The sequence below is a fragment of the Bombus vancouverensis genome, chromosome 6 (genome assembly GCF_051014615.1).
Source record: "Bombus vancouverensis nearcticus chromosome 6, iyBomVanc1_principal, whole genome shotgun sequence".
Taxonomy (NCBI): Eukaryota; Metazoa; Arthropoda; class Insecta; order Hymenoptera; family Apidae; genus Bombus; species Bombus vancouverensis.
The window spans coordinates 1,923,883-1,950,536 of NC_134916.1; the positions used below are offsets into that span (position 1 = coordinate 1,923,883).

General features: G+C 36.3%; 1 protein-coding gene across 8 annotated transcripts in view; it reads right to left on the reverse strand.

Moving 5' to 3' along the window:
• Nucleotides 1–26,654, reverse strand: part of LOC117161302 (lachesin) — a 303,026-nt gene that overhangs the window by 177,584 nt on the left and 98,788 nt on the right. For all 8 annotated transcript variants that reach the window (XR_013058629.1, XR_013058630.1, XM_076619269.1 and 5 more), the window contains one exon: nucleotides 17,518–17,642. Coding sequence is in view for 6 of the 8 variants with exons in the window: in XM_076619269.1 (XP_076475384.1) it covers nucleotides 17,518–17,642 (125 nt within the window). In the remaining 2 variants the exon portion in view is untranslated. The remainder of the gene's footprint in view (nucleotides 1–17,517; nucleotides 17,643–26,654) is intronic.

Sequence of the window (26,654 nt, forward strand, 5' to 3'; positions counted from 1 at the left end):
AATGGAATAGCATTCTACGGTTCCGCGTGAAGGTATTAGATTCGAAGAATACGTGACCTATTATTTTATGGATTATAGATTTTTTAAGTTTGACAATCGGGTGTGGTTCCTTTCCTCTTTAATACGAAAATACTCGACTTAAATTTGAAAATATTTTACATTCGATACCGGAAGCAAATGATAAAACTATAATTTGAAGTTACGTTATGCTTTAGGTAAATAATATTGAAGAAACTGTCTTTATTAACGAAACATCGTTATTACGCCTTTATATCTCAGGTGTACATTCGATGACTTCATCGGGAATTTAACCTTTTTGAGTGTCCAAAACTTTTATATGAATTATGAAATCACAACAACGTAGTTGCTGGATCTCAATGGAAGCTAAATAATAATTTCTTTTCCGTTCAATATTCTATTTACATTATATACGGCATACGGGAATCTGAACGTGACTACAAAGCCTGTTTGAAAATACAGCTAAATCCAAAGCAACGTGATCGGGTTTGAGGAAAAGGCGGCTGTCTAACGAATTACGGCCAGTCGAAACAGCAATCAGTTCTCGTGAGATCATGTAACATAGTTGCTGATTAATTAGGAAGATGTGCGCGTGTTTTCAGACTATGCAAGATGAAAAGAAATTTGACAGGAGCGCGTCCACGTGTCTCTACAAGTGTAAAGCACGTGTGCTGACACGGGTAAATGCGATTAACCATTAATTGAAAGTAACTCGCATGTTTGACGAACGCCAACGACGACCAGAACTCAATGCACTTGCACGGTTAATTTGCTAAAGCTGATTCCGAGTTCGTTTAATTAATAGGATCCGTTTCGAACTGCGATTAGAGTTTCATAACTACGAGATTCACTTTTCGTGTGATGAACGATCGCATATTCATCAGGATGACGTTTTCGCGTTTACCTTTTGTGTATCAAAATATAATAAACGAATAAAAGGAAATATTACGATTTTTTAAGCGATAATTAGTTAAACTCGTCATCAAAAATCCATTGCCTAAAAAGTCTTCAACTATAAATACAAGCATACGTGCATATGTATCTTATTACTTAAAACATTCTGTACACATCTCAGATTTACGTTTGTTCCTCGAAAAATCAGATGCACGCACGGCTCGGTACAACAAAGGTTAGTTCGCTTTGACGCGAAATTTAAATCATCTTGATGGCGTAAATTTTGTTTGGCCATGGCCTTATCGTCAATGTTGGGGTGGACGTCATTATAACAGTGTTACATCCACGTTTTTACGGTCAGTCGTGTGCACCGCTGACAAGTTGTTCTTTTCTCATTGTCAGTGCGAAATGAAACGCCGTAAAAGCGTAATGGACAACTGGGATTATTCTCTGAACAGAAAAATGGCCGTGTTTCTTTGTCTGTCATCCATTGCTTTCAATTATTGTTGTGAAAAAATGTTCCTCTAATTTGTGACGTAAATGTTAACTGAAGTTACTGTTTTTGTTATGGAATTACGGGTATTTCGTTTATATAATAATTTACTTAATTTTCTTTTTTTTTCAAATTACAGTTTACAGCTTACACCGGTCGACAGGATGTATGTTTTACAGCAAGTTAATTAGATATTAATTTCAGTGTAAATACAGTAGATATATAGACGAGCGAAGAGCATGGTCATACTCGTCTTTTCGCATTTATGTAGAAAACCGGTTATGTAACCGATGTTTTAGCTAGTCAAAAGTTAAATTTGTCAGTAATTATACATAGTTGTACCGCGAGTATGTTTATTCTGCTTTGATACCGTGCGATGTCGTACTGAAAACAGCTCTTGCTCACGACGATTACACATGATGATTAAATGTAAATTTAATGTTAGTATTGATCTTCCGTAGTGATACTAGTATTGATATCTGTTCAATGTCGTAATTTAATTAATAATAAATATTCTTCCCCTTGAACGAATCAATTTTTAGATATCTTAAGTTTCATTCGTCAAGATACGTAGGCATTCGAATATTAACGCACTGCTGATTGATCGCGTTTCGTTTATATTTTATTTACAGATTTATTTGTTCATTTATCATTTTAATGGTTCGCTTAATATTTTAGTTTCATTTTAATGCTTCATTACAACTGAAATTTAATTATATACTTTCTGATACTTTTAACATAGACGTAACGAATAGAATTAAAGCGGTAATCGATTAAGGTTTGTTAATTATTCCACGCTTTGTAAACATCCATCTTTCGTAACAACAAGTTCCTACAAACTTCGTATACAGCAGGTACATAAAATTTGTTTGCAAAGGCCAATAAATTTATATCGCTTGTTTAAATTATGCCATGCATCTCTATCCTTAAAGACAATTCCAACTTTCTTTAATCGTGAAAGTGTGTTTTACGAGATATTACACTCTACTTTCTAGCCAAAGTATGATAAAGTTTACCAATTATTCTAATCGCACCAGCAACCAGCTGTCTGACCTACTTATTACGCCTTCGCCAGAAAGCAAAACGTCTGTAATAATATTAGGGTGAATAAGATATAGAATCATGAAAGATTCTTTCTACTATCTGCCATCATACTTGGAGAAAAATAGTAATTGTAGTACTTAATAACTGGTTCGTAATAAAAGCTTCCGGTCGTAAAAAGTCGTTTGTATCCTAAGATTAAACTACACCGTCGTGTATTTTCTCTAGTGACAAAAATCCGAATCGTTGGAAATTAAAATGAATTTCCCAATGCGACACGCTATACTTTGGCAAAGAGTTGCGATTGTATCTGAAAATCCGATTCCCCAAAGAACATTTGGATAGAGCAGAAAATTCGAAACTGAAGTTTTCCCCCGGAAATGGGCGTCGTCGTCGAGCGCCGAGCCACGGCGATTATTATCGGTTGACATTATACGAAAGCGGAGGGTGAAAGGAAAACGTGTCGACGAAGAATTCGCCGATATATCTCTACGTCGTTCTTCGACTTCCAGCAGCGAGAAAATATTCCATCGGCCCATTCTGGGCTTGGATCGAAAAAGGGCGGCAACCCTATCGCTGCAAGGGACCGTGGGGAAAAGGGGACGAGGAGCAGGGAAAGGAGGGATAAAAGGCCAGGAGATTAACGCATCGATTAGTTCGAACACGATGGAACACTCTTCGGCACTTTGGCGCCGCGTGTGCGCTCCGCACACGTTCTTTTTATTATTCGAAAAGCTCCTCCGCGTCCAGTCCTTCATCCAGCTAAAACGATGGGATAGAGCCAGCAGCCTTCGGTCCGCGCTTAGGCCGAATTTTTCCTATGTGCCATTGCGCACCTTGCAACTTGTCGGTTTGGAAACGCCTGCGATGAAAATCCTGACTATTTTAAACCTCTTATCCCGTTCCGATCGATCTTGATTCTGACTGAATGCTTCTAAACACGACGATTTCTTCCGTTGCAGAAGGGCTCGATAGATGATATTGCCGGATATAGCAACGTTATATATGATAAATGAAGTGAGATTATTTTATTTAGAATTCCTTATGTTCCTTTTTAAAGTCGAAAAGAATTAACGAGGAAAAGTTTCAAAGCGTTTTAAAAGTAATTATTTTTTTCCAAAGGGTATTACGAATAATCCATTAATGCCTTTATTAGCAAGATTGAAATAATACGTAAAAGAGAAAGATTAAAGCTCCGAAAGTGCAATAAAGCAATTGATTCTATAATTGATGCTGTGGATATTTATACATATACAAGGTAGGGGAAAATCAATTATTCGTTAAATATTTCAAATTTTTACATGAAATATTTCACTTTTTAATTTGAAATATCTTATAAATTGCTAATTTTTCAATATTCTACCTTAATATCTTTTGATGTAGAATATATATGTGTAAAAAGATATACAATTCCATTTAAAAAAAATAAACTGGACCTTCATATCTCTTCTACGTATTCTCCTGCAAAAAATTAATCGTTTCAAATTATGTCCCCTTTGAAACTATCCAATTTTTATCTAAAAGGTTTTCATTCAAATTATCATTCACGCAGTAATCGAAACAGTCGCAGTTATATGCCCCATCCTGTATATATTCAAATATAATTTAAATAAACATCGAATTTATCACACGATGAACAATACTATTCAAATATTTTCTAATAGCAAAAGAGTAATTTTAATTTCACATTGAAAACCAACGGAATAGAAGATTAATATTCCTGATAATTTATTATTTATCAATGAAAGTCATCACGAAAGATGTAGACATTTTGGAAAATAATGTGCATTTAGATTTCGCTAGCTAAAATAGCATTTCGAAGAGCGAAGAGTCTTTTCGGAAATTTATTTCGGTGGATTGTTGCACGTGTTGCAATAAAGTATTGCATATTGCATAGTTGGGTATAAGCATAATTCAAGGGAAACTATCAAATATCCGATAAGCGTATAAATAACAATTTATTGCAATGTCTAATATTGCTATAGGAATGCAAAAATCGAAATAGAATTTTGCTTTATACGTCCTATTCTATGTTTAAGGCTATTCTGTCTCTCTGGGCTTCTATATCATGTAACGTGATCGAAATACTACTACTTTTAGATAAGAAAAGCTTATTTTCTCTTTTAAATATTTATATTATATACATATTAGCATTTTTTCTTTGTTCTTCTTGATGTAAATTTCATTCGTGTATTGCAAATTAACTGTGATAGCACCAATTATCGAATATATTTATTCACTGAAAACTCACTTATTTTCTCTGCAAAAAGAAGAGTCATTTAGCCAAATTTTTTAAGAATACTGATCCCTCTCTTCAATACTCGCCAATTTTATAGTGTTATGAAAGCGAAGCTATCTCTGTTACGATCTTATCACGTGAAAGAGCAAAATTTTGAATTTGTGCCTATTTATGTCTGAAGATAAGGACCCATCTCTGTAACCAACCAATAAGCCTATTATGCCACCACCTCCAGCCCCAGTCACTAAAAGGCCATTGTCTAATGTTACTTCCACTAACGATTCTGCTGACATCTACGGAAAAGAAACACAAATGTATAGCTCCTACCAAAGTAAAAAAAGTTACCACAAAAATCAGAAAATTTCAAACATCCAAATTCTCAATTCAAGAATTATCTACTCAGTTGCAACCTGCTAAAGAATCAATTTTAACAAACACATCCACTAAATTTTGACGGTATCATTGAATGTTTACATTAATTTTTACATTTTTATATTACATTCAAATTTTGTATAATGCACTAAGATTCACTAAAGATCTCCCTGTTATTATCGGCATGCGTTCTGACATAAAGAACCTATTTACTGAGCGTGGGTTAAAAAATCGCATTGCCAGAATCATCAAGAAATTGGCAAATTCCGATCTGGATTATGGTTCTTCCAGTACCTATTCGTGTTCCGTAGATGTTCAAGAAACACAATCTAGTAACTTCAACTATATCTTCATTCACATAAACAATAAAATAGATAATAAACAATAAATAGTATTCAATGAAGGACACTTGAAATTCGGATTCGGATCCGGCTTCTTGATGTTGATATCCTAATCTACATAGAATCTTGGTTCTCCCAAATGGATAAGATTAATTTTCCTGGTTTTCCAATAATCTTAATAGCAGTCTTAATAGCTGTATGTAAAAATTTCGCTTTCTCCGAAAGAAATAATGTAAAAAGATTCGATCAATCTGACGATATTTGCGGTATTCTTGTCTTGAACGTGCAGATTCCTTTAGATTTGATAATTTGTTACAGAATCCCAGGAATCATTCTTTCTCAAGATCATTGGAATACTATTGTTCAAAATATTAATACAAACAATAACTGTATACTTGTGAGCTATCTTAATGCATACAATAAAAATTAGAATTGTCAATATTCTGATAGAAATGGATTTGGACTCGAAAACATTGCCGAATTTAACAATTTATTCTTATAGAACGATAATTCAAACACTCATATAGATATACATCGTTCTATTAAATCTAATCTTGATCTAATTGTTTCTACCGTTAGCTCTTCGGTCAAAATAGAAGTTAGAGTATATGACGAGACCTGGAGTTCTAATCACTTTCTAATTTATATAAATGGTAATGTTAATAAATATGTCTATGACCAATGATTCTCCAATTTTGACTTGGTTAAATTTGATGAAGAACTCGAAAATTCTTATTCGCGACTTCCTTATACCGAATACAATCAATTAACTGAATAACAAAAATAAAATACTTTCGTGCATATTTTAATTGAAGCAGTTAAATGTTGTATTCCTATTAAACAACATGTCCTTTATCTTAGAAAACGCAACCCAGTTCTCTAGTGGGACGCCGAGTGTGACAAAATAAAAAATGAGAGTGTTCGGAATTTTAGTCGGCCGTCCGTTTATGGCACGGACAGACCCATTTCCCTCATTATTGGAGGCCAGACAAAACCCAGGAAAGGACCAGCCGAAAGGGCATGGTGGAAAGAAGAAATCCAACGGCAAATTGAGTTCAGCTTCAATCATCGGACAGTACACACAGGACGACAGAGTCCTTACTGAGTTCAACTACAAGCAACGAAGACTACAGACACAGGACGACAGAATCCCAACTTAGTTCAACTACAAGCAACGAAGACTACAGACAGAGGACGACAGAGTCCCAACTTAATTCAACTACAAGCAACGAAGACTACAGACAGAGGACGACAGAGTCCCAACTTAATTCAACTACAAGCAACGAAGACTACAGACACAGGACGACAAAGTCGCAGACTTAGTTCGGTTAAGTGCTACAACGAATACAAATAAAGTGCCGTCTAAATCTAACACTCGAGTTATTCCATGTCCACCACCTTGAACGTTAAGTCATTCGAGGTACGCGATATCGACCGATCGGTTTGACCTGACCGGTTGCTCTTTAGTCGATAATACGCAACAGAGAGCATATGTTAAACTAAGATATTTGATAAATTAGAAAAAAGCGTGCACTCTATTTATCAAAACTTTTAGAAAGAAAAAAAGAGAGTGCACCAAGCTTTTTGCCGAAAGCATTAATCTTTAGATGGGTCCTAAGTATGTTTCGAACATGTACAAGATCTTTAAAAATAGTTGGATTAAAATAACTACTCAATATTGGCTTGATAATTTGCAAAACAATGCTGATGATCTTATTCTTTACTTTAAATTTGTGTTTATCGAGAAAGGCATAAAAGTCATTGAGGAAGCCATCAGAGTAATAAAAAAACGTTTTTGATTTGAGCCTACACCTCGCTCCTAGCAGCATGCCTTCACTTCAATAAAAAGAAATTGCATCTGGCTTCACTGCAATCGAAATTGATAATCTATCTATTAAATTCAACGAAACTGTTTCTTGGACATTATTTCTGACTACAAAATGTCTTTCATTGCTCAAGTTTATTGTGCAACTAAGAAATGCTCCAACTCTCTTAATATAAAAAAACTCTTGCTCAGGTTTTGATTCTGTCATGTCGTGAAACCTTTTATGAAAGTTTTGTTTGTTCTGTTTTTGATTATGAGACTTCCCAAAACAACAATACTGTGTGAAAAGCTTGAAAGATTTCACTACTCAGTGATTAGAGTAGCTCTCGACTACCGTAGAAACTCTCTATAGATGTTAGCAGAATTCAAACTTCCTCTTTTAAAGGAGCATGATAAGTTTTTGTGTAATTGTTTCCTTGCAAAAATTCTATCAAATAGAAACTTTCTTTGTCTTAATGCAATTAAATACTACTTCAACATAACCAAAAATAAAGCTTTTAACAATGGAATTCTAAATCGATGCATTTCATTCTTTATGGATTTATGTAACAAAATTGATTCGCAGAGTCACTTCAATATTTACTGTTACGATTTCAAAACGTTGATTACCTCAATTTTATTTGACTATGAATTTGGTCTTGAACTTAAGAAAATTTAAGACCCCAATCTGAGTATGGAACGATTGGTGAGAAATTTCTCCGCGTACTTTATATTCACTGATGGTAATAAAATTTCATGTTCTAATCATGTCGGTTCTGCTTGCTCCTGCCCTGATCTAAATATTTATTCAATAAAGAGTTTGGGCCTCAGTGTTTACAGCTGAATGTGTTGCTCTAAATAATGCTCTTGATATTGCGTTAAATAACATTAATCATAACTGTCTTATCCCTTCTTGGTTTCTCTTAGTGCCCTACAAAGTTTATGATCTACCAAATTTTATATCAAAACTAACATCTATATTCTAAATATAAATAAGAAATACAATTAATTTATTCATGACAATTTGAATAATTATTTCATTAAATTCTTCTGGGTTCCGCCACACTTGGAGATCTGGAGTAATCAGGTTGATGGTTTAACTAAAGGCGCTACCGTCCCCAGCTCTATAGACATTCCAAGAATTCTTTTTACTGCATTCTTCTACCGGAATTATTCAAGAAAAGAGCTTTTTTGCATACAGCTAATATAATCAAAAAACAAGGGATGTGTAAAGGTAAATTTTACTTTCAATATTTCTTCAGCAATAATCGAACACCGTGGAATGGACATAAGAAATTGTCTCGCCAAGTTATTGTAACTATAAATAGAGGTAGAGCAAATCACTGTCAGATATCCGCTTGTCTCGCTCACGTCGGTATTATTAACAACTTCAAATACAGATGTAATCTTGAAAATGGAATTCTCAACCACGTGTTATGGCAATGTAATCTATATAATATTCAAAGAGTGAAATTAATATACAATTTTCTTAAGATAAATTTCCAACTGCTGTTAAACGTCGCAACATGAGTAGCTATTCCAAACGTCACAGCGTGTCTTCACATTTTGACTTTCATAAATAGTTGTAATTTGCGTATTTAGAAGAAACCAAAAAGAAATAAAAGTAAAGAAGGAGGTTGGTAATTTTATTGTATATTTTCATTTGTAAAGGTCGATCTTTGTTTTCCAGTTGTATCGTTATGTAATATTTTATAATTTCGTAAAATGTACAATTATAATACATCTGTATCCGAGATTTTTAGTAAAAAGAAAAGGAATTTTCATTCATAACCGTTTCTACTAATCGATATATAATCTTAGTAATCGATTCTGCTAGCATTCGCAAATATGTATTTACAATATTGTAATAATGTATAGTAGTATTTCTGTGGTGGAAATTTCGACATTCTTTCGTGAAACGTATTCACCCATTGCGTTATTTTCGCTCCGAAAATACTTCATATTCCTCAGTAAAAATCGTTATTATTGATCAATCGTCCATATTTGCGTCGTAACGATGTGAACCGACGATGAAAGGATCCGACGTCGACGCCGCGTTTCGTCGAACAACAAATTCCATTACCATCGAATGTTTGGCCCGAAACAAGAAAAATACAGCGCGTTTCTTTCACGCCCTTTCATTTCGTTCACTACAATCTATCCGGTCCAGCATTTTTGACGGCATATACAAAATCGAAAATTTATTTTTATTTAATCGTTTGCCCGGCCGATCGAACACTTATCGTTCGACGTTTTCGACGGAAAAACGTCGACTGGGTTGAATTTGGAACCAGCGTTCACTCCCGCTCCCGTATACCGTCGGTACAATCTGTTTCGTCGAGGCGAAACATGATTCAATGTATACCAGCGAAAATCGCGAAATAATAATTCGACATGAATTCGAGCGCAAAGAAACGTTTCGATTTGTGCGCTGCTGACCAATCGTTCACGAATAACGTTTCCCGACCGGTTTTAATACAACGCCACGGTTTTGATCGTATCGGAATAATTTTTGTTTCGTCTTTTGCTTCGAAGTGACTTTGGAGACTATCGACAATCGTTACACGTGCATATCCTTTCTTTTAGATTTCAGTTTTCTATTTGAAATAAATTTTTTTAATGGTTTAAGGGAATAAGTACTTTGAAATAGTAAATCCAGACTAATTAGGAAATTGAGATACATTTAGTAGATTATACAGCTATTTTAAATAACATAAATTAATGTGTAATATATTCCATTCAATATATAACTATAGTAATACGTAATTTGTACGACATGAACTTATTAATAACTAATATGCTTGATACTAGAAATAGCTGTTATTATGGATTTTTGTTTGAAGAAGATTAAAAGCACCAATATTGTGCTGTGCTGTCCGCATCGTATCACAGATGACGTAAAATGTTTTTAAAATATTGTCCTATCTTGAAAATTATTTTTGGAAATATCGTTCATAGTAACTCTGTCATTAAGAATAGTGCAATAAAAATATTCTTTTATAATGTAAAGTAACTTATTGTCTGTATATAATTATATTTCATATATAAAATAAATTGTTAGGCTTCAAAGTTATTCTTCACTATTCCGTTATTTTTAAACGCAGGAAATTATTTATAACGCCTTAATTCAAATTAAATGCGCGTCACAGAATTCAAAGCAAAATTAGTATAATGCTAAAAGCATTAGTACATGTTTGTATCGTTGACAATTCGTATCACGACAAATCGTTGATAATGCTTTTGACTCGTGTTTGCAACATTGTGCAGCATACTAAAAGATTACAGTAAAGCGGGAATTAAATTGATCGCGCAAATTGGCAACTTTTATACCAGAACCATTTACGTTCAGCGATACGCGAAAGAAAATATTGCAACTTACGACGCTTTTAAAATGATTACGCCAACGGATAGAAACAAAAAGAGGAACACGCAGAATAACAGCGTACCGAAGGAAGTGTATGAACTCTGACTGTGGCAATTTATGAGTTTAAGGCGAAAATATCAGAAAATAAAAAGGGTCCAAGCCACGCGAGGCGAAGCTGTCTAACAGATACAAATACTTGAGTACCGTCTTTTACGACAATCCCAACACTCTTTTTCTGTCTGTTTTTGATATTGATGAAATTACATTTTTGTTCTAATGGTAATACCATAATACTTCATGTTGGGAGCAAGGGTTTCGTTTTTATCGCAAAAAAATAAACATTTACATGAATAAAAATAAAATGGGTCGAGTATTGGAAGAATGTTGTTGTAGAAAAGCTACATAAAAATTCTTACGTGTACCTATGTCAAACTAAAAAATTCAAATCATTAAATTATTCCGCGCCATTTCATATTCGTTTCTAGGTTATACTTTTTAATAATCCGGTACCAAATATCTTCCGCCAAATCTTTTTTGAAAACCGACAAAAAGCTGTCCAAAAATACCTTTAGAGGTCTATCTCTGATAAAAGTGTGTCTTAATGAAAGAAATATTTAATATTAACTTAATTTTATGAGTATGCTATAGTCAATCAACTATTTGGCCCTTTAATGTTAAAGCGAAATTTCTATTCCTAGTTAAACTTCCTAAAATAAACCAACCAGTTCAAATACCTGCTAAATACAAGATCTATAAATCTCGTCTAAAGAATCTTCCTGAGTCCACTCGAAATCTTCTTAATCGGCCAATTTCTTGCACGAGATCGATCCATGTTCTCCGACAGATGATCCACGCGAATGCAAATTAAATGTAAATTTCAGTCGATCGACCATCCTCGCGTTTTCTACTTTTTTCCAATTGGAATACGTAACTATTCACGAACGTTCTTGCATGAAATAATATAATATTTAAGAAATTATCATCGATAAATCCCTAATCACAAATTCTTGAAAATCGTCCTAAACATGATTAGGGAATAACGCGGTCTAGTCACTCGATAATACATCATTCGTCAAACTCTCTAACGAGAACATCGAAAGTGTTCTTTCTCAGATGATTACGTGCATCCAATTAGAAAGTGTCTACTCTCATGATTGCGCCACGTTTCCTTCGTTGTCCTATCTAGCTCTCCCTTGCCCCTAGAATCTCACGATTCGAACTACATAAGCTCTACTTACCCTCGCAGCCATAGTGTTGGCTTTGGTTTGGGGTTTGGTCGCGCCAAGCCGCGTGTTTGCGGTTTTGCTGTCGGTGCTTCGGAGTAGTCCTCCGCTATATACGTGTGTACACTACTGTACACTCACGGACCATACTCTGTGTCCTGGCGACAGGTTTGAGCAAAGCCCGCGGAACGATCGATATAACGATAGATAGATATCCTGATGCTAACTCATTGGTTCAACTTTACGAAGAAAAACACGAATCAGAGCTTGAATACTGGGTTCTTTCATTGTAACGTAATCCGAATAGGAGCAATTGATAGGGGAATTAGTTTAGTAGGATAAGATTTAGAGCTTTAGAGAGAGCACTATCCAAGATTTGGATTCTATTGTTTGCGGAACAATCCGATGTCCTTTGACTATTCGTTGAAATATTTGAAAAGAGCCGAAAAATGAAAGTAAAGCGTTTGAAAGATATTTCGAAATCATTACAAAGAAGAATTTTTTCACGAAAAACAAGTATTTCTATGGTCTAATAAATCTTTGTAATCCAACTAAATTTAAATAAAATATTTCTATTTGTAACGCGTCAAACAGAAAAATATATTTTCCACTAGTTTAGTTCGAACAACACTCATTTCCATCACTGTCTGTAGCAGTCAGTCCGTTCGACTTTCACGCAGGGTAACATCTTAATAATACAACCTGCCACCCCTCCAGTTCATTACCCATTCCTGTAGAAAGGCAGAAGGAAATCGTGGATAACGAACCTCTTGGAAGTTGACGGCGACGATGCCGGTCTGTCTGCCAAGGATCAATTGAAAAATCATTCAGGCTAGTTAATTGGGGAATAATCTGAATAGAACTTAATACAGGCGGAAGAAGAATCGTCTCGCGATGAAAAATTCTGAGGAGTCGCTCGTTTTACTACAGATGAAGCGCTGGGATAAATAAATAACAAAATGGTAGTGAAGTTTATGCTAGGTATCGCTCATGGTACATTGCGTTAAAAAATATTTTCTTTTCTTTTTGCGGGGGGAAATTGCAAGACTATTGCAAGTTTATGAATAGTACTTGAAGAATTTTATCGTTCACTAAAAATGGTTTCGAGCGGGTGCAATATCGTCGAAATGAAAATTTTTTCTATTGCTCGTTACTACTATCTTTAAAATTTGGATATATTTTTAACATCCCATTATCGCTGTATAAACAGCGACACTAGAATAAAATCACGTTTATCTTACACTTTTACAAATTATTTCACACAATAAATTCCACATGAATTATTTGAATATTCCAAGAATTTTATTTGTCACTCCCTTTTTATCATTACGCGTTCCATTATTCATTTTAATATAAATTCCTTACAATATTAATTTTTTAACCAAAATATATCCACTGAAATTAGTTTTCAGTTATTAACACTTAAAATTCCTTCCATGCTCTTTTAGCAAGTTTTACGTATTATTAAAATAGAAAAAATTAAAAGGTGCGGAACACCCGAACAATAAAAGCCGCGAGTAATATTTTATAAAATGTAATGTATGTTATATCAGAAGAGATATCCACGAGTCGTCAATTTCTATGTCTCCAGCTTGTCATGGACAATTTTCTTTCATAATCGTAAAATGAAGGAGCGGACGGAAAGATCATCCTGAGTCAGGATCGAAATATACATTTTCTTATCAGGCATCTCTTCCTCGTCCTATTTCCGTAGAAAGGTCGATCGTTCCGGCCAATCTACCCACGTTACGAGGTCCAGCATCGCATGTAGGCCGTGACCAGTATCGCAAAATAATATCATTAAATCGAGAGATCCCCGGTTAGATGAAGCCTTGATACGCGTCGTGAGCAACTTCGATAACGATCTTGTACAAGCAACCCGAAATTTTTGTCTTCGTAATGTCATGTATCGATTTTTCCCTCAGATAAATATTTAAAGAGTTCTAGTTTGCTTGACTTTCAGTTGATATATGGTTCTCCTAATTACATAAAGCTTTGTATCTATCCATAACGCGAAAATAAAATTCATGTTGTTCTTGGAACTTATTTCTTGGTAATTTTTACGCAAGAATTATTAACGTAGGGGAATATTTGCGTAAAGATCTTTTAATACCTTTGATTATAACATTTCTGAGGAATTTGTAAATTGAGATTAGCGAATTTTGTTCTTGAAAATATTCATCATCATTCCATCTAACGTGGGACTGAAACACCTGATGATTTTCGTTAACAAGCTATCATTTGATTGTCGTTTCTACGATGAATAAGCATAGACGTAACTAACTAGTATAATTAACCATAGCCAATTAGAAAAAAGAAGAAAAACAAGAAAAGAAGTAAAACATTTTCGAATTACATTCATACGAATATCTTACATCGCAGAAGCCAATAAATATAAGGGGAAATTCCTCGGCAATCGACTCTTCTCACTGTCTCTGTATTGACGGCGCAGCGGAACAGCGACAGAGGAATTTTAATACCTTCTTTTCGTGGTACTTTTCTTGTACGATGTAGATATATTCTACTGACAGATGCCTTTTTAGTTATGATTTTCACCACAGACCCATCCGCACAAACGAATAAACGGCCACAGATTCACATAATGCGAATATTTCTACAGCGAATCCTAAGCATTATTGACGCCATTTGTGATGTCGAACTATCCCGATCGAACCGCAAAAGAAATTGAGCTTTTCTTGCATCCAGCTTATATTTCTCGAGGCGCGTTAACTTATTCGCGCCGTTGCTGGTTCGTATAACATTCGATGTTCCATTTATGTAAAATTTGTCGTCAAGAGCAAAAGGGTCAAATATTAAATTTTTTAACAATACGTCTTTTGAAAAGTGAAACATTATACTAGAAATAAGGAAAATATATACCATGAATTATATTCCACCATGTGGTTATAGCACTAAACGACGATTCAAGGATTTATAAAACGATCCAGGTTAAGGAAAAAGACTAGGGACTGCGAATCATGAAAATAGCAGCCTGTTCCCTATTCACCATATAACATGTCGAAAATTCGCGTCGGTGTAGTTGTAAAATCGATCTAACAACGAATAAACTTATAAATGTGACCACGATATCGGATCACGTCGGCAACGATACCGAGGCGATCCCGGATGCGACGAGTGGCGAGCCGGATGATCGTAAGGTAATCGCTTGGTCTCGCTTCGAGGGTGCGAGCTGACCGGTTTAAGTGCGTGTATAGCGATGTCACTTCCCGCGGTGATTTTCCATGAAACGCCGAAGGCCAATCAGATAACATTGTATGAAAGAACCACCGCTAGGATTCTTTTGGTGTCTCTTCACCATAGAGTCTCACCATCATATTTCAAATTATCCGGTTTGGAAAATGAAGTATTTTATTTAAGGCGACAACAAAATTTTTGTAACAAAATTTGATTCTTTTTCCTTCGATGTAATTGCGTTACGCTACTTAATGAATAGTAAACCGACTAAACATTGGAGTGGAAAGATTCATCCAGGTTAGAGGATACGATTTGGTCGATCTAAGCGGGTGTTTAGCGGTGTCGATCCCTAGGCGACGTTCCCACAGAATACTAAGGGCCGCTAGGGGTCGCTATACGACTCGTAAGAAGGGTTGCCCGCTAGAAGCAACTTGTATAACGAGGTATAGAATCACTTCACGCCCTCTGATCGTTGACAAACCGTCGCCGTCTTTATAGTGCTATTAGATGTTCTCAGGATCCTATCAAAAGGATTAAATGTAATCACCCTTAAAGGGGGATTTCTCTTTAGATTATTTTTACGAGTCTTATGTAATTTTACGAGTCTAAAAGAGTCGAATTTAGATAAACGTCTCTCATATTTTTAAGCGTGGACGATATAATTAAAGTTGGCTATTGGAGGAAAAAGATCATCGATATAGGTACATTCGTTGATTTAATTCGATACCTTCGAGTAATTTACATTTGCTTTTTCTATCCACGTGGATTAATTATAGAACGAACGTAACCTCTTTATTTTTAATATTATGTTTTCTATACTTAACAAAGGTTGTTGGTTTACGATCTGACGAACTTTAATTAAAATGCACAAAGTTTGACTTCTCTTGCTCATTAGTGACTGAAGATGAGGATATTTTCATAACCGCATCTTCGAGACCAACAAATACACGGAGAACACGGAGAAACGTTACGAGTTCTTGAATTGACGAACTAATTTCAACTAATTAATCTCGAGATAAGGTATTGTAATTAAATATTCCATGAAATAAATTCCATCTTATAATATACTAGTTTTCGTGAATTTGTAAATTTTCCAAATTGCAATTCCATAAGCCAGAAGAAGTATTAGCGATTTGCCTCGTTTCAGTAATCGATTTCCACGTATCCTGCTTCTTCGCTCTGAACGTGCATGTAAAATTAAAGTTTCGAAGATTCACGTAGTACTAAAGAAAAGTCACCGCGTCCTAAACGCATCGAAGGATCCTATCGAACGGATTCCGAATTTAAGATTCGAGAAACGGCAAGAAGACGACGACACGACGACCCTTACGCGACGTACGAGTTGGCGATAGTCCAGAAGATGCCAATTCAATCTTCCTCCCTACTGCGGATGGAAAATTTCAGGTGGCCGACGAACTTCGTCGTCCGTTTCCTCTTCTATGCCCCCTTCTAGCCACTGCAGTCCTTTGAGTATGTTTCTTCCTTCTTTTCAACAACTCGTTTCTAAGCATCTGCCTTGGCATTTCTTAACAATCATACTCGCGAATAACACTGGTGTCGAGTGCAGCTATATACTTCCTTTTTCAATTTATTCAGCTCTTGGTAGTTAATTATATCCTTCGAATCGTATAAAAAGTTGCTGGGCAGTCGAATCTTTGTTGAATTGTACGATGTAAGAGATCTTTACGAGTATCGAGTTGAGATTTATGCATTATCTAATAGTATATGTGTTTATATTTTAAGTTTAATTTTTACAATGTGTTAATTTAACGCCAAGATAAGATTAAATTTCTTATAAATTCTTGAATTTTTGGGGAACAGCTTTCAATACGCAGCATCGCGTTATTAAAACATTCCTTGTCCTTGATATAATTAATTCAAGATACCAAACACTTCTCGATATATACGGTAACTGATATCTCTAGCGAAACTCGTTGCCTAAATATCCTTTTTCATCGCATAAAAATTCGTAAACATTCGGACTAAAAACGCCCGCTGAGAAAGCAATTAATTTATTCACGTGCAGGATATGAGTGCACCGAATGAGAAAATTATTCAAGAACACCTTCTTCCTACCACCAGGATACGCGCGTATATCTCGGCTCGTTCACGAAGCTTCCCAGCGTTTCACGTAGAGCGCGCTTCGATTTTAACGAGCTCCTTCATTGATGAATCGCGTTCATCAAAGCTCCGCACGATTTCAGCTCGATCTCGTGATCTAACGACGCCACGTAATCAGCGTCGAGCTAACGGAGAACTTCCGAGGCGCCTGCTGCCACTTACTTAGCATACATCGCGACGCTCGTCGCGTCCGACGGGCTAACGCGTTTCTCATCTCAAAACACGCGGATCTTCCTTGCTACGATTGCGAACGTGCCGCCGCCCTCCAGAAACTTCGCCCTGCACATTTGTTAGACGTCGCACGTTTATTGGCTCGTGCTTTGTACGAAATATTCCAAGTAGAAGGAAATTTCGCGAAGTAAGTTTTAAGGCGCGCTATAGCAAATTTGTAGAAATGAATACGTTTATTTACCTTGTATGGCCCCAAGTCCTTGACACTGCAGGCTAATTTTACAGTACGTCCTGCTGGCACTGTGATATTTCCTATTTCATCAATGAACTCAGGATCCGGTACGCTGGTAACTGAAACAACTGTAACTGAAACAAAATAAAACGACTGTTAACATAATGTTGATGCAGGCTTGAATATTTAATTAAAACAAGTTTTCTGCTTTAGATAAAATTGTCAGCCGCAAATCTATTAATTCGTACATCTAACAAGACAACTCCAAACTCGGCCTATGATCGCAGAAGGGAGAAACTTCTTTCTTTTCGACGGAGGTCCGCGAGTGACTAGTATTTCCTACGAAGGTTGGATTGCACAGAAAGAGGAGAGATCGATCGATCGGAGAAGAGAGGCAATGTCTACGTGGATGTGTGGATGCGCTTTGAGTTATAGGAGGCCGCCGCTCGGACTGACAGCCTAGTTATTGAATACAAAATGCAATTTTTCAAGTCTGCCGCGCGGTACATCTACTCACAGCCAGTCTTGAAAAGTAACAGACCGTCCTTCTCGCGAGGAACTGATCGAATCCTCGCCACGATTTCCAGATACACTCGTCTCGTCCAACCGGTACCAGCGATCCATCCTGAAATTCGCGATCGCGTCTTCTTCGTTGAATAGCATTATTTCATGGAGTACGTTCTATGGGAGAAAGAACGAACAAGAATACGAACTGATGCTACGTGGTCGAAACGAGTTTCGATGTTGAAAGATAATGACGTTATTCAAGGCATGGAATGGTTTCAAATTCGAAAGGAGAAGAAGAAGAGATGTTTCCTCCATTTATTTCTAATAGAGTAGTTAAAAGGAAATTTTTAAAGAAAGAGATTAGAGTAAACATTAATGGTAAGTTACTGTGCGGAGGACCTTTCTGAAAAGTATAAAATGATTGTGGGGGAATTTTAAAACAATGGAAACAGTGACGTAAAATTTATTTAAAAATTCATTCTGAAATCTGACCTAGTTTTCATACATTGAAATTTAACACGTGGCAAGTTTCAAAATTTCTTCGTTAATAAATGCTGTATGAAGTCAATAAAAATCAATAAATCCTCTCAAAGAAACATCAAGATTCGCTTAGAATTTCTTGTGAATTCCTGCAGAAGATACTCGATAAACAAGAAGGCCGATTTGCGAAATACACTTACCGATTCTTTAACATCTAAGCGCGCCGTTCAAACGTTATTATGAATTACACTCTGGAATACGAAATATCGATCTATGAAAGGGGTGGCGGAGACGTAGATACGAATGGCTGGGCAAGAGGCAAACGGAACCAGCAAAAATGAGAAAGATCGTTACCTCTGAAGAAACCCGCCATTCCAAAGAATTTCCTACAGTGAGAGAACGCTAGTTTCGAGAGTTCGAACGCGATTCCTCTAACGATCTGTACAGTTGCATCTGTATTCCTCTACCCTTCGCGTTTACCTTAAACTCTGTCCCAAACCTCAGAAGCAAATCCTCTTGCTGTGTCAAGACATCGAACGAAGATTTACTCCACGTGTCTTATGCACGTCTCATTTCTCTAACTTTGCGTCCCCTTTTTTGATACGTCGAACGTTAATGTTTAAACGAGTTAACGATGCGGATTTTTCAAGTTAGGTTTGAGTTTGAGAAGCAGTGAGATATATATATAGCTATATAATTGTAACTTTTGTAACTTAGGTTTAACTCAAACTATATAAAGTTCTTAATCGTATACTGTAGGTAGTCGTATCAATAAATTGGCATCCACGCTAAATTAAAATTTAAAGAAGATTGGATAACTGTAAAACATTTGAGTACAACGGTATTATACAAATTACAAAATAGAATATACTGAAAATAGCACAATTAAATCATGTATTATACATTCCATACAACTCACCGACAAACCAAGAACCACGATCTCACAGAATTCTTCCGACGCTCTGCTGTAAGAATCCGTTCCCTGTCCGGAGCACAAAGCGTTACGATACTTGTTTACAACGGCGTCCATAAAAATAAATGCAGAACAGCGTGGTCGTCCACGCAGAGAAGCCACGTTCCGGGTTCTCATGTAGCCTAGATTTACATGCGCGTATACACGAGCAAATAAATGGAACGGAAAGAAAATGGAGAAACACGAGGGGAGGAAAAGGTGAGTTCTAAAGGTAACTCCAAGTGACTGCCGCTTGCCAACCGTGCAGGACCTGCGCTACTAGGAAATTCTCTTTGGGCCACTGCCATCGACTTCGCTATGTACCGGGCCAAAGGAGCCATCGCTCGTGTACCTCTGCACGCGTGTACCTTCGTCTGAGACTGTATTTTCAACTTCCCTACCTTCGACGTAGCACGTGCTTCTCGCGGCCAGGCTCATCCTGATCTTCACAGTTCATAACGACTGCAAACTTCAAAGAAATCAAAGATTCATATCGAACGGAGGTTAAATGGCTGCTCCAGCAGAACAGGCTTCATTAAGAATAGAAATTGCCTTGAATTTTTATGGAATACGAGCGTAGTTTTACGTTGGTAAGTATTCTTCGTTCGTTGTTAACAAGATAATATTGTTCTCGTTTGACAATAGCAGAATGTGTCTGGTACTCTTTATTTTTATATATTTCCAATTTTCGCGTAGAATAATATGACAAGTAGAAATCAATAGACAAACATTATCAAAGGAATGAAGCGTGGCCATATAGCTACGAAGCTCCAAGTACTTTTTACGCGCTTCTAATTAAATCTACTTGCAGTACGCATTATTATATACCAATAATTAGCGCGCGCGAGAGGAAAGGAGTAAGAGAGAGAAAGAGTGAGAAAGCGTCTTCGCTTTGATTAGTTACCATGAAACTATTTGTTATAATGCAATAGAAAATTGATAAAGCGAACGATTCTAATTATTGAAGAAACTTATTATTCTATCTTCGCTCTTTTACGTGAAATATAAATTATGGCACTTATTAATTTAATCTTTAGAATGACTTAACCACGTAACGATCGAAAATTATTAACTCATAAAATTTTACTAGAAAAAAACTTACACTTTCTCCGACTGCGAACCAAGCAGTCTCCTTTTACGCGATTCCATCAACAACCAATAATTGACCTACCAATTAGATGTCAATCAGCAAATTTCTGAAAATACATAAAAAACGAAAAGGAGAAGAAGCAAAACGAAGAAGTCGAGGTCAAATAGAAGATTACGAGCGCGATCATTACAGTTTGGAAAAAAAGATAAAGAATAAAAAGAGAAGGAAAGTGTGATTCAAGCAAGAATCTCGTCATACTTAGCAGAGAAAGCCTTAGGGGAGATCGCGAAGTATTAATTACGGGTAAAAGTAGTCCGACACGAGCCGTAGCTTCTATCACGGGATAATTAAAATACGATGCCTGAGTATCGGCTGTCGTTCGAATTAACGAGCGCCAAGAGAGCGGTCAAAGCGACCGAAAGAAGGGTGCTCAGCGAAAGAAGTGGCTTCTTCGAGACCACGATCCGTCAGAAATCGTAAAGAGCTCCGAAGATCCGAAACGTGACGCGTTTCGCGCCAATAGCCAACGCCTTCCGTTAATTGGAGCAGCCTTGAGCGGACGAAAGTGAAAAATATAAAAGATCGAGAAACACGACAGCTTTCACGACCAATATACAAACATTTACATACACCTAGATGTGCATGTATGTCTGTGATATTTTGAGCATGTCAACTTCCACGAAACGTGCTTAGCTGATTAAAGTTTGAGAGATTCCTTCATTACATGGCTCGAGTGGTTTTGTGAATTTTAATTAATACATACGCGAGGCGACCGCACGTATCATGAGAGAAAAATCGCTCTCGAACTAGCTATCTGACTTCTAGAAGATTATTAATTACGTAACGCAGCAGAAAACCACTTCTGTCGTTCTGATGGAACTGGTGATTAGAGAATGCTTCTCGAGAGTAGCAAAATTGCGGAATGTCTTCAACCTGTGTTTCTTTCGTTGAGATGTTATTTCAAGAGAGTTATTATTGCTGGAGGCCGATGGCACAATTTAATTGTCATATCTGGATTAGAGGTGACGTGGAAAGGAATATTAAATCACCATACAAATATAAGTAATAGCGTACATCGAACACCGCTTGTAAATTTTTTTAATTTTGGTATCTTGAGCAATGTGCTGAATTTTAATACAATTACAACAAATTAAGTTTGCTTTCAAACTCTACCTCTTTTGCGTTCGAAATTTATGACAAATTATAAATAAGAGAAACTGTCAGAATTGTGGCAAAAGTTTCCCTAATTTGAGTGACCGATCTGTAGTTTCGCTACATCTAGCTGTTTCGAAATTAAATTGTTTCATTTGAATATAAAAATTCTTTGCTTAAATTTCAAAATCACTTATTGATTATTAAAATGGTGTATAAAGTTAAATATATAGGATTATAATATAAGATAGATAAGGTTATATAATATGATGTTGAAAACTGCCAATGGTATACTGACATATCCTTATTGACCAGAGTGCATTTACGTCATTGCTCCCTTTATTCCCTTTATTAATTTTATTCTATAGTTATATATATACGTCGGGTTCACATTATGATTAAGGATAGGGGCGTGAAGCGAATTTTCATTTGAATTAAACATTGTTGTTATGCAATAGAGAAAATATTTACTAGTGCAAATATGATTATTACAGAATTTGACAAATAACCGTGGTAATTAGATATTCGAGATACTAATGACAATGATCTTACGTTCAATAACGAATCCGCGGTCAGCGGGATAACCAAATGCGCTTTCTTCCAAAGTCCAAGTTGTACTCAACTTGCTTGTCTACGGTACAAGTATTACTGAACTAACTCTTTGTTAAAACGTAAAATATCCACCAAGCGTAAAGACGCTATGTATCTCGCTAATGCGACCTCACGAGAGAATGACTTTCTGTCGCGATGATACTGCAGAGGAGAACTATGATGGGATGTATCTAAGGACACGAGATCATCGGATTCATCGAGGAAAACCTTCGTTCGGAAAGTGAGGGAAATAGACGTTCCTGTTAATTGGTTAATTCCTATGTTGGTGGTTAAAGAAGGATGCTAACCGCCTTTGAGAGAAAGTTGCTAGGGGGAAGCGTCGTTCGTGAGAAAAGCAAATTTCCCGTATCTTCCCGTAGTAGGTGGTAGATTTAGGAACTGTTAGGATAAACACTGTTAGTCCGTTTGGAGGACTTTAGTTAACTAAATCCTAAGATTTATAGCGGGTCCTCAGGCTAGCTGAACATGTACTGTGGAGATGCATTGACATCTCCGACAGAAACCGTTGAAATGTTTACTGTCGCGTGCCGCTACAACTATTTCTTGCCTACGGCCTATGCGGTCCGTACGGACAGCGCGCGGCCAGCGCTGACCATCGCTGTGGACGGAGTACTTTTTCGCTAGACTGAACTCTGTTGATTGACTATTCAAAGCACAAATCGTAATAAGTTATAGTAATTCTTTTGCACGAGATTAAATGATTCAAGAGCGTTATTTTTTAATATTAATTATTTATTATAAACATTGAAATTTACAATAAACTAGAATTTGGGTAATAAACTAGAAAACAATAAACTAGGAAACTAAATTTAGTAAATATAACACAAGTTAATAATTCAGTTGTGTGTGAAAAATTTCAAAATAATTATCGATACATAATCCGACATCGCATTTTCTGCATTCGTATCGCGTGTCGCTCCTTCTCTTATTTTTCACACAAACAACACATTTTCTTCTTGATAATTGTGTTGTGCCGGCACGATTAGGGCATTTTGATGGAAAATGGCTATCAATTAAACGAAATGGTAAATCCTCAGACTTTTTCTTTCCTCCTCCTAGCATGCTTCTACGTTGAAAATATTTTCGTAAAACGTCTCTTATCAACGCTAAATGAAATTCACTAAATTTTTGTTTCGAAGCAGTAGATTTTTGATATAAAATATATGCATTATATATAAGAAATGCATTTATATTTATCTCACACAAACGTAACAGTATTACTTCTGAGGTGTTCGGAAAAATTGACAAACGCATATAGGCGTCCTTAGTCCACACCGATAGCTTTTGCCAGACGCATATATGCGTCCATAGCATTCTAAAGGTTAAGGAGAGCTATAGAATTACTCCATCCCTATGTTCGGTAAAAACGTTCATCCCGTGACCGCGGCTACGTTCAGCGACTGGTTATCGCCTCGAGCCCAAGCTCACTATCACAAATCTCGGGCAATTATAATCGAGTTAAATTATAGAGACTAAAGTATTGGGGGTTTTCCGAAGAATTCCAAAGGGAAGGTCCCGGTGTTCTTTCATCTCCGACACATATATATACACGTTATTCCAGACTTCAAAATAGACAATTAAGTGCTGTAAAACAAGACTGCAAAAAATTCATATTAAAAACGTTTTAATTAAAAAAAGAAAATTAAGTCCGATAGGGGAACCGGACTGCCTGGCACGGCGCGATCTGACATGGCCGCATACCGCTCCATTAGGGGTTGTATTGTGCGCGTCGCTCGCACCGATTTCCGGGCCTCTCTCGATCGCAGCCGGGATGGTCATCGTGTAGGTTTTAGTTGGTTGGAGTCCGGCACTACCACACCGTTTTCCCCAGAAGCGGCCTGGTGTCTGTGCGGATTTCCTCCACGTTAAAAAAAAAAGATTGTTTTATCTCTATATTTCGTAAGTACATTACCCTAAACAGAATATTCCGGACGAAATTTTTCAAACACAGCGCGCGTTCTCAAATTGTTTATGCAATTCATAAAACGCCTTCAACGACGTGCGCTCGAATTATCAAATAGTGTGCAGGAGCACAATGTACCGTGCGTTACAAGTAGCAGAAAGAAAGATATTTATTTCTCACGGCGTCGCATTCGAGGCTTTTCCAAACGGGATCTGTTGATAGAAAGAATTGTGCAAATATTGTAACAAATGCATGCTGTAACAAATAGCTATATTCTCGTGCGTATCCAGTATGATATAAAACCAATAGCGCGGCGTGAAACAATTTTTGCATTCCCGACCTGACGAAAGAAAGAATGAAGCTCTGTGAAGCCAGCTCGTATATACTCATTCACGTTCGATGTGTTTTTCTAATAATTTTTATACGCTTCGACGATTAATATCTATATTTATATCGGTATGTGATTGATCATTTTTGGTCGATTACTTATTGCAAAACGAATATGATACTTTTTATGTAACTCTTTAGTTGATGCAATCGTTGATGCATTCTATAACTACACTATCATATTAACCAATTGTAATATGAATTTACCAGCTTTCGCTAAATTTGAGCTTTATTTAGGAAGAGGTGGAAGCACGGTGTGCCAAAAGTTTTTGCTTTGATATTACTGCAAGAAATCGCTGACTTGCCACGTCTGGTTCTATTTAACTTAGATTTATCGCTTACAGGAGGAATAATGTGTGTCTTTAAAAATAATTATACCTCACGCAGTTAGTGATAATAGAACGAAGAAACAATTATTTAAAATCTACTTAATCCACACTATAATAATAAGTATTTTTCTTTAATAAATCGTATGCGTTATATTCACTTTATTCTTATATGAAAATCTTACTATTTCAATATGTGTAATCGTATATCTTACAAATCATATTACAAAATAAAATTAAGCTCGAATTACCACGGCGTCGCTATGACGAACAAGTTATCACATTTAACAATTAAATCCTGCCAAGTTCCCAAAATTCAGATTCAAAGGTAAATTCCTACAAAGGCTGTATCGTATTACCTTTGAAACGTTGCTACCAATCCAAAGGAATGTAGTTGTTTTAATTAACAACTTCTTCGCAACAACTTCTCCGACTTCTCCGAACAGGTCGTTGTCAATGAGTTATTATCACGGCATTAAAGAGCTTTCTTGCGTTTTGACAAGCGTTTGTCAAGCGTATAAAGAAGGTAGTAAATCTGAAAAGCTGTTCTCACGTTGTGAATACGACTGACGGTGTGTTCTAACGCATGGAACGGCTGCAACGAAAGTCTATACCGAGTACCGACGACATGCACGACGCGGCGCGGTGCTTTGAACAGAGAGAAGCGTGAAGGAGTAGCAGAAGCAACAGTTTATGTCAATTTTCCGCTCGAAGGAGAGCGGGGTTCGCGACGAGACGGGCCGACTATATCGTGCTCGCTCGTAAGCGTGCGTGCCAACGCACATGTATCCTTCTGAAAATATCGCTGTTACGGAAGCAATAGGCAATCGAGCGTGTGAAATATTTTCACGTGTAAACGTGTCCGCCGTGTGACGGGCAACCTTGTTATTTCAACTTTAGTTATTCAACTTCCTATGGCACCGTTTCTCTCTCTCTCTCTTTCTCTCTCTCTCTTTCTCTCTCTCTCTCTCTCTCTCTCTTTTTCTCTCTCACTCTCTCTCTCTCTATTTATCTATCTACCTACCTATCTATTTCTCTCTGTCTCTATCTCTCTCACCCCCTCCCTCTCTTTCTGTTTCTATCTTCCTCTCCTTCTCGTTTTTTCGCACTTTCTCTGCATTATTAATAATCGACTTGTATTTCAATTTTGCCTCGATCTTCGCTAAATACGTACAATTACTGGAATATGAGAAAGATTTTTTGATTGAATTTTGTATTAATTAAGCTTAATATTTAATTAACTAAACTTAATTAAAATTAATATCAAAATCGACTCTATATATTTTAATGAGATTTAGATTCGATTTTAAGACACATCCGAACGTACGTATAACGTCTCAATCCGTTTAACTTCAAATGGAAATTGAATATTTGGCAGATCTAGCCGATGTATTGATCAGTTCTGTCAATAAATATTCTTCGTTATCCAATATAGACAGTCTTTCTTCAAGACATAATTGTAACAACGAATATGTTGACGACACTAAGTGAACTAGTGTCCAGGTCCATACATAGAAAACGGATTAAATTTTTTAAAGAAAAATAAATACCAATAATTTCTTTAAAATTCATTTCTTAAAATAGAAATCGTCTTTTCAAAATATAGACAAACTTTTATACTACTACTACTAGGAATACTAACAAAATTAATTAATGAATATTTGAAATTAGGAAGGTATACACATAACAGAAACTAATTAAAATAATCTGAACTTCAAGTATAAGTTAAACCGGATC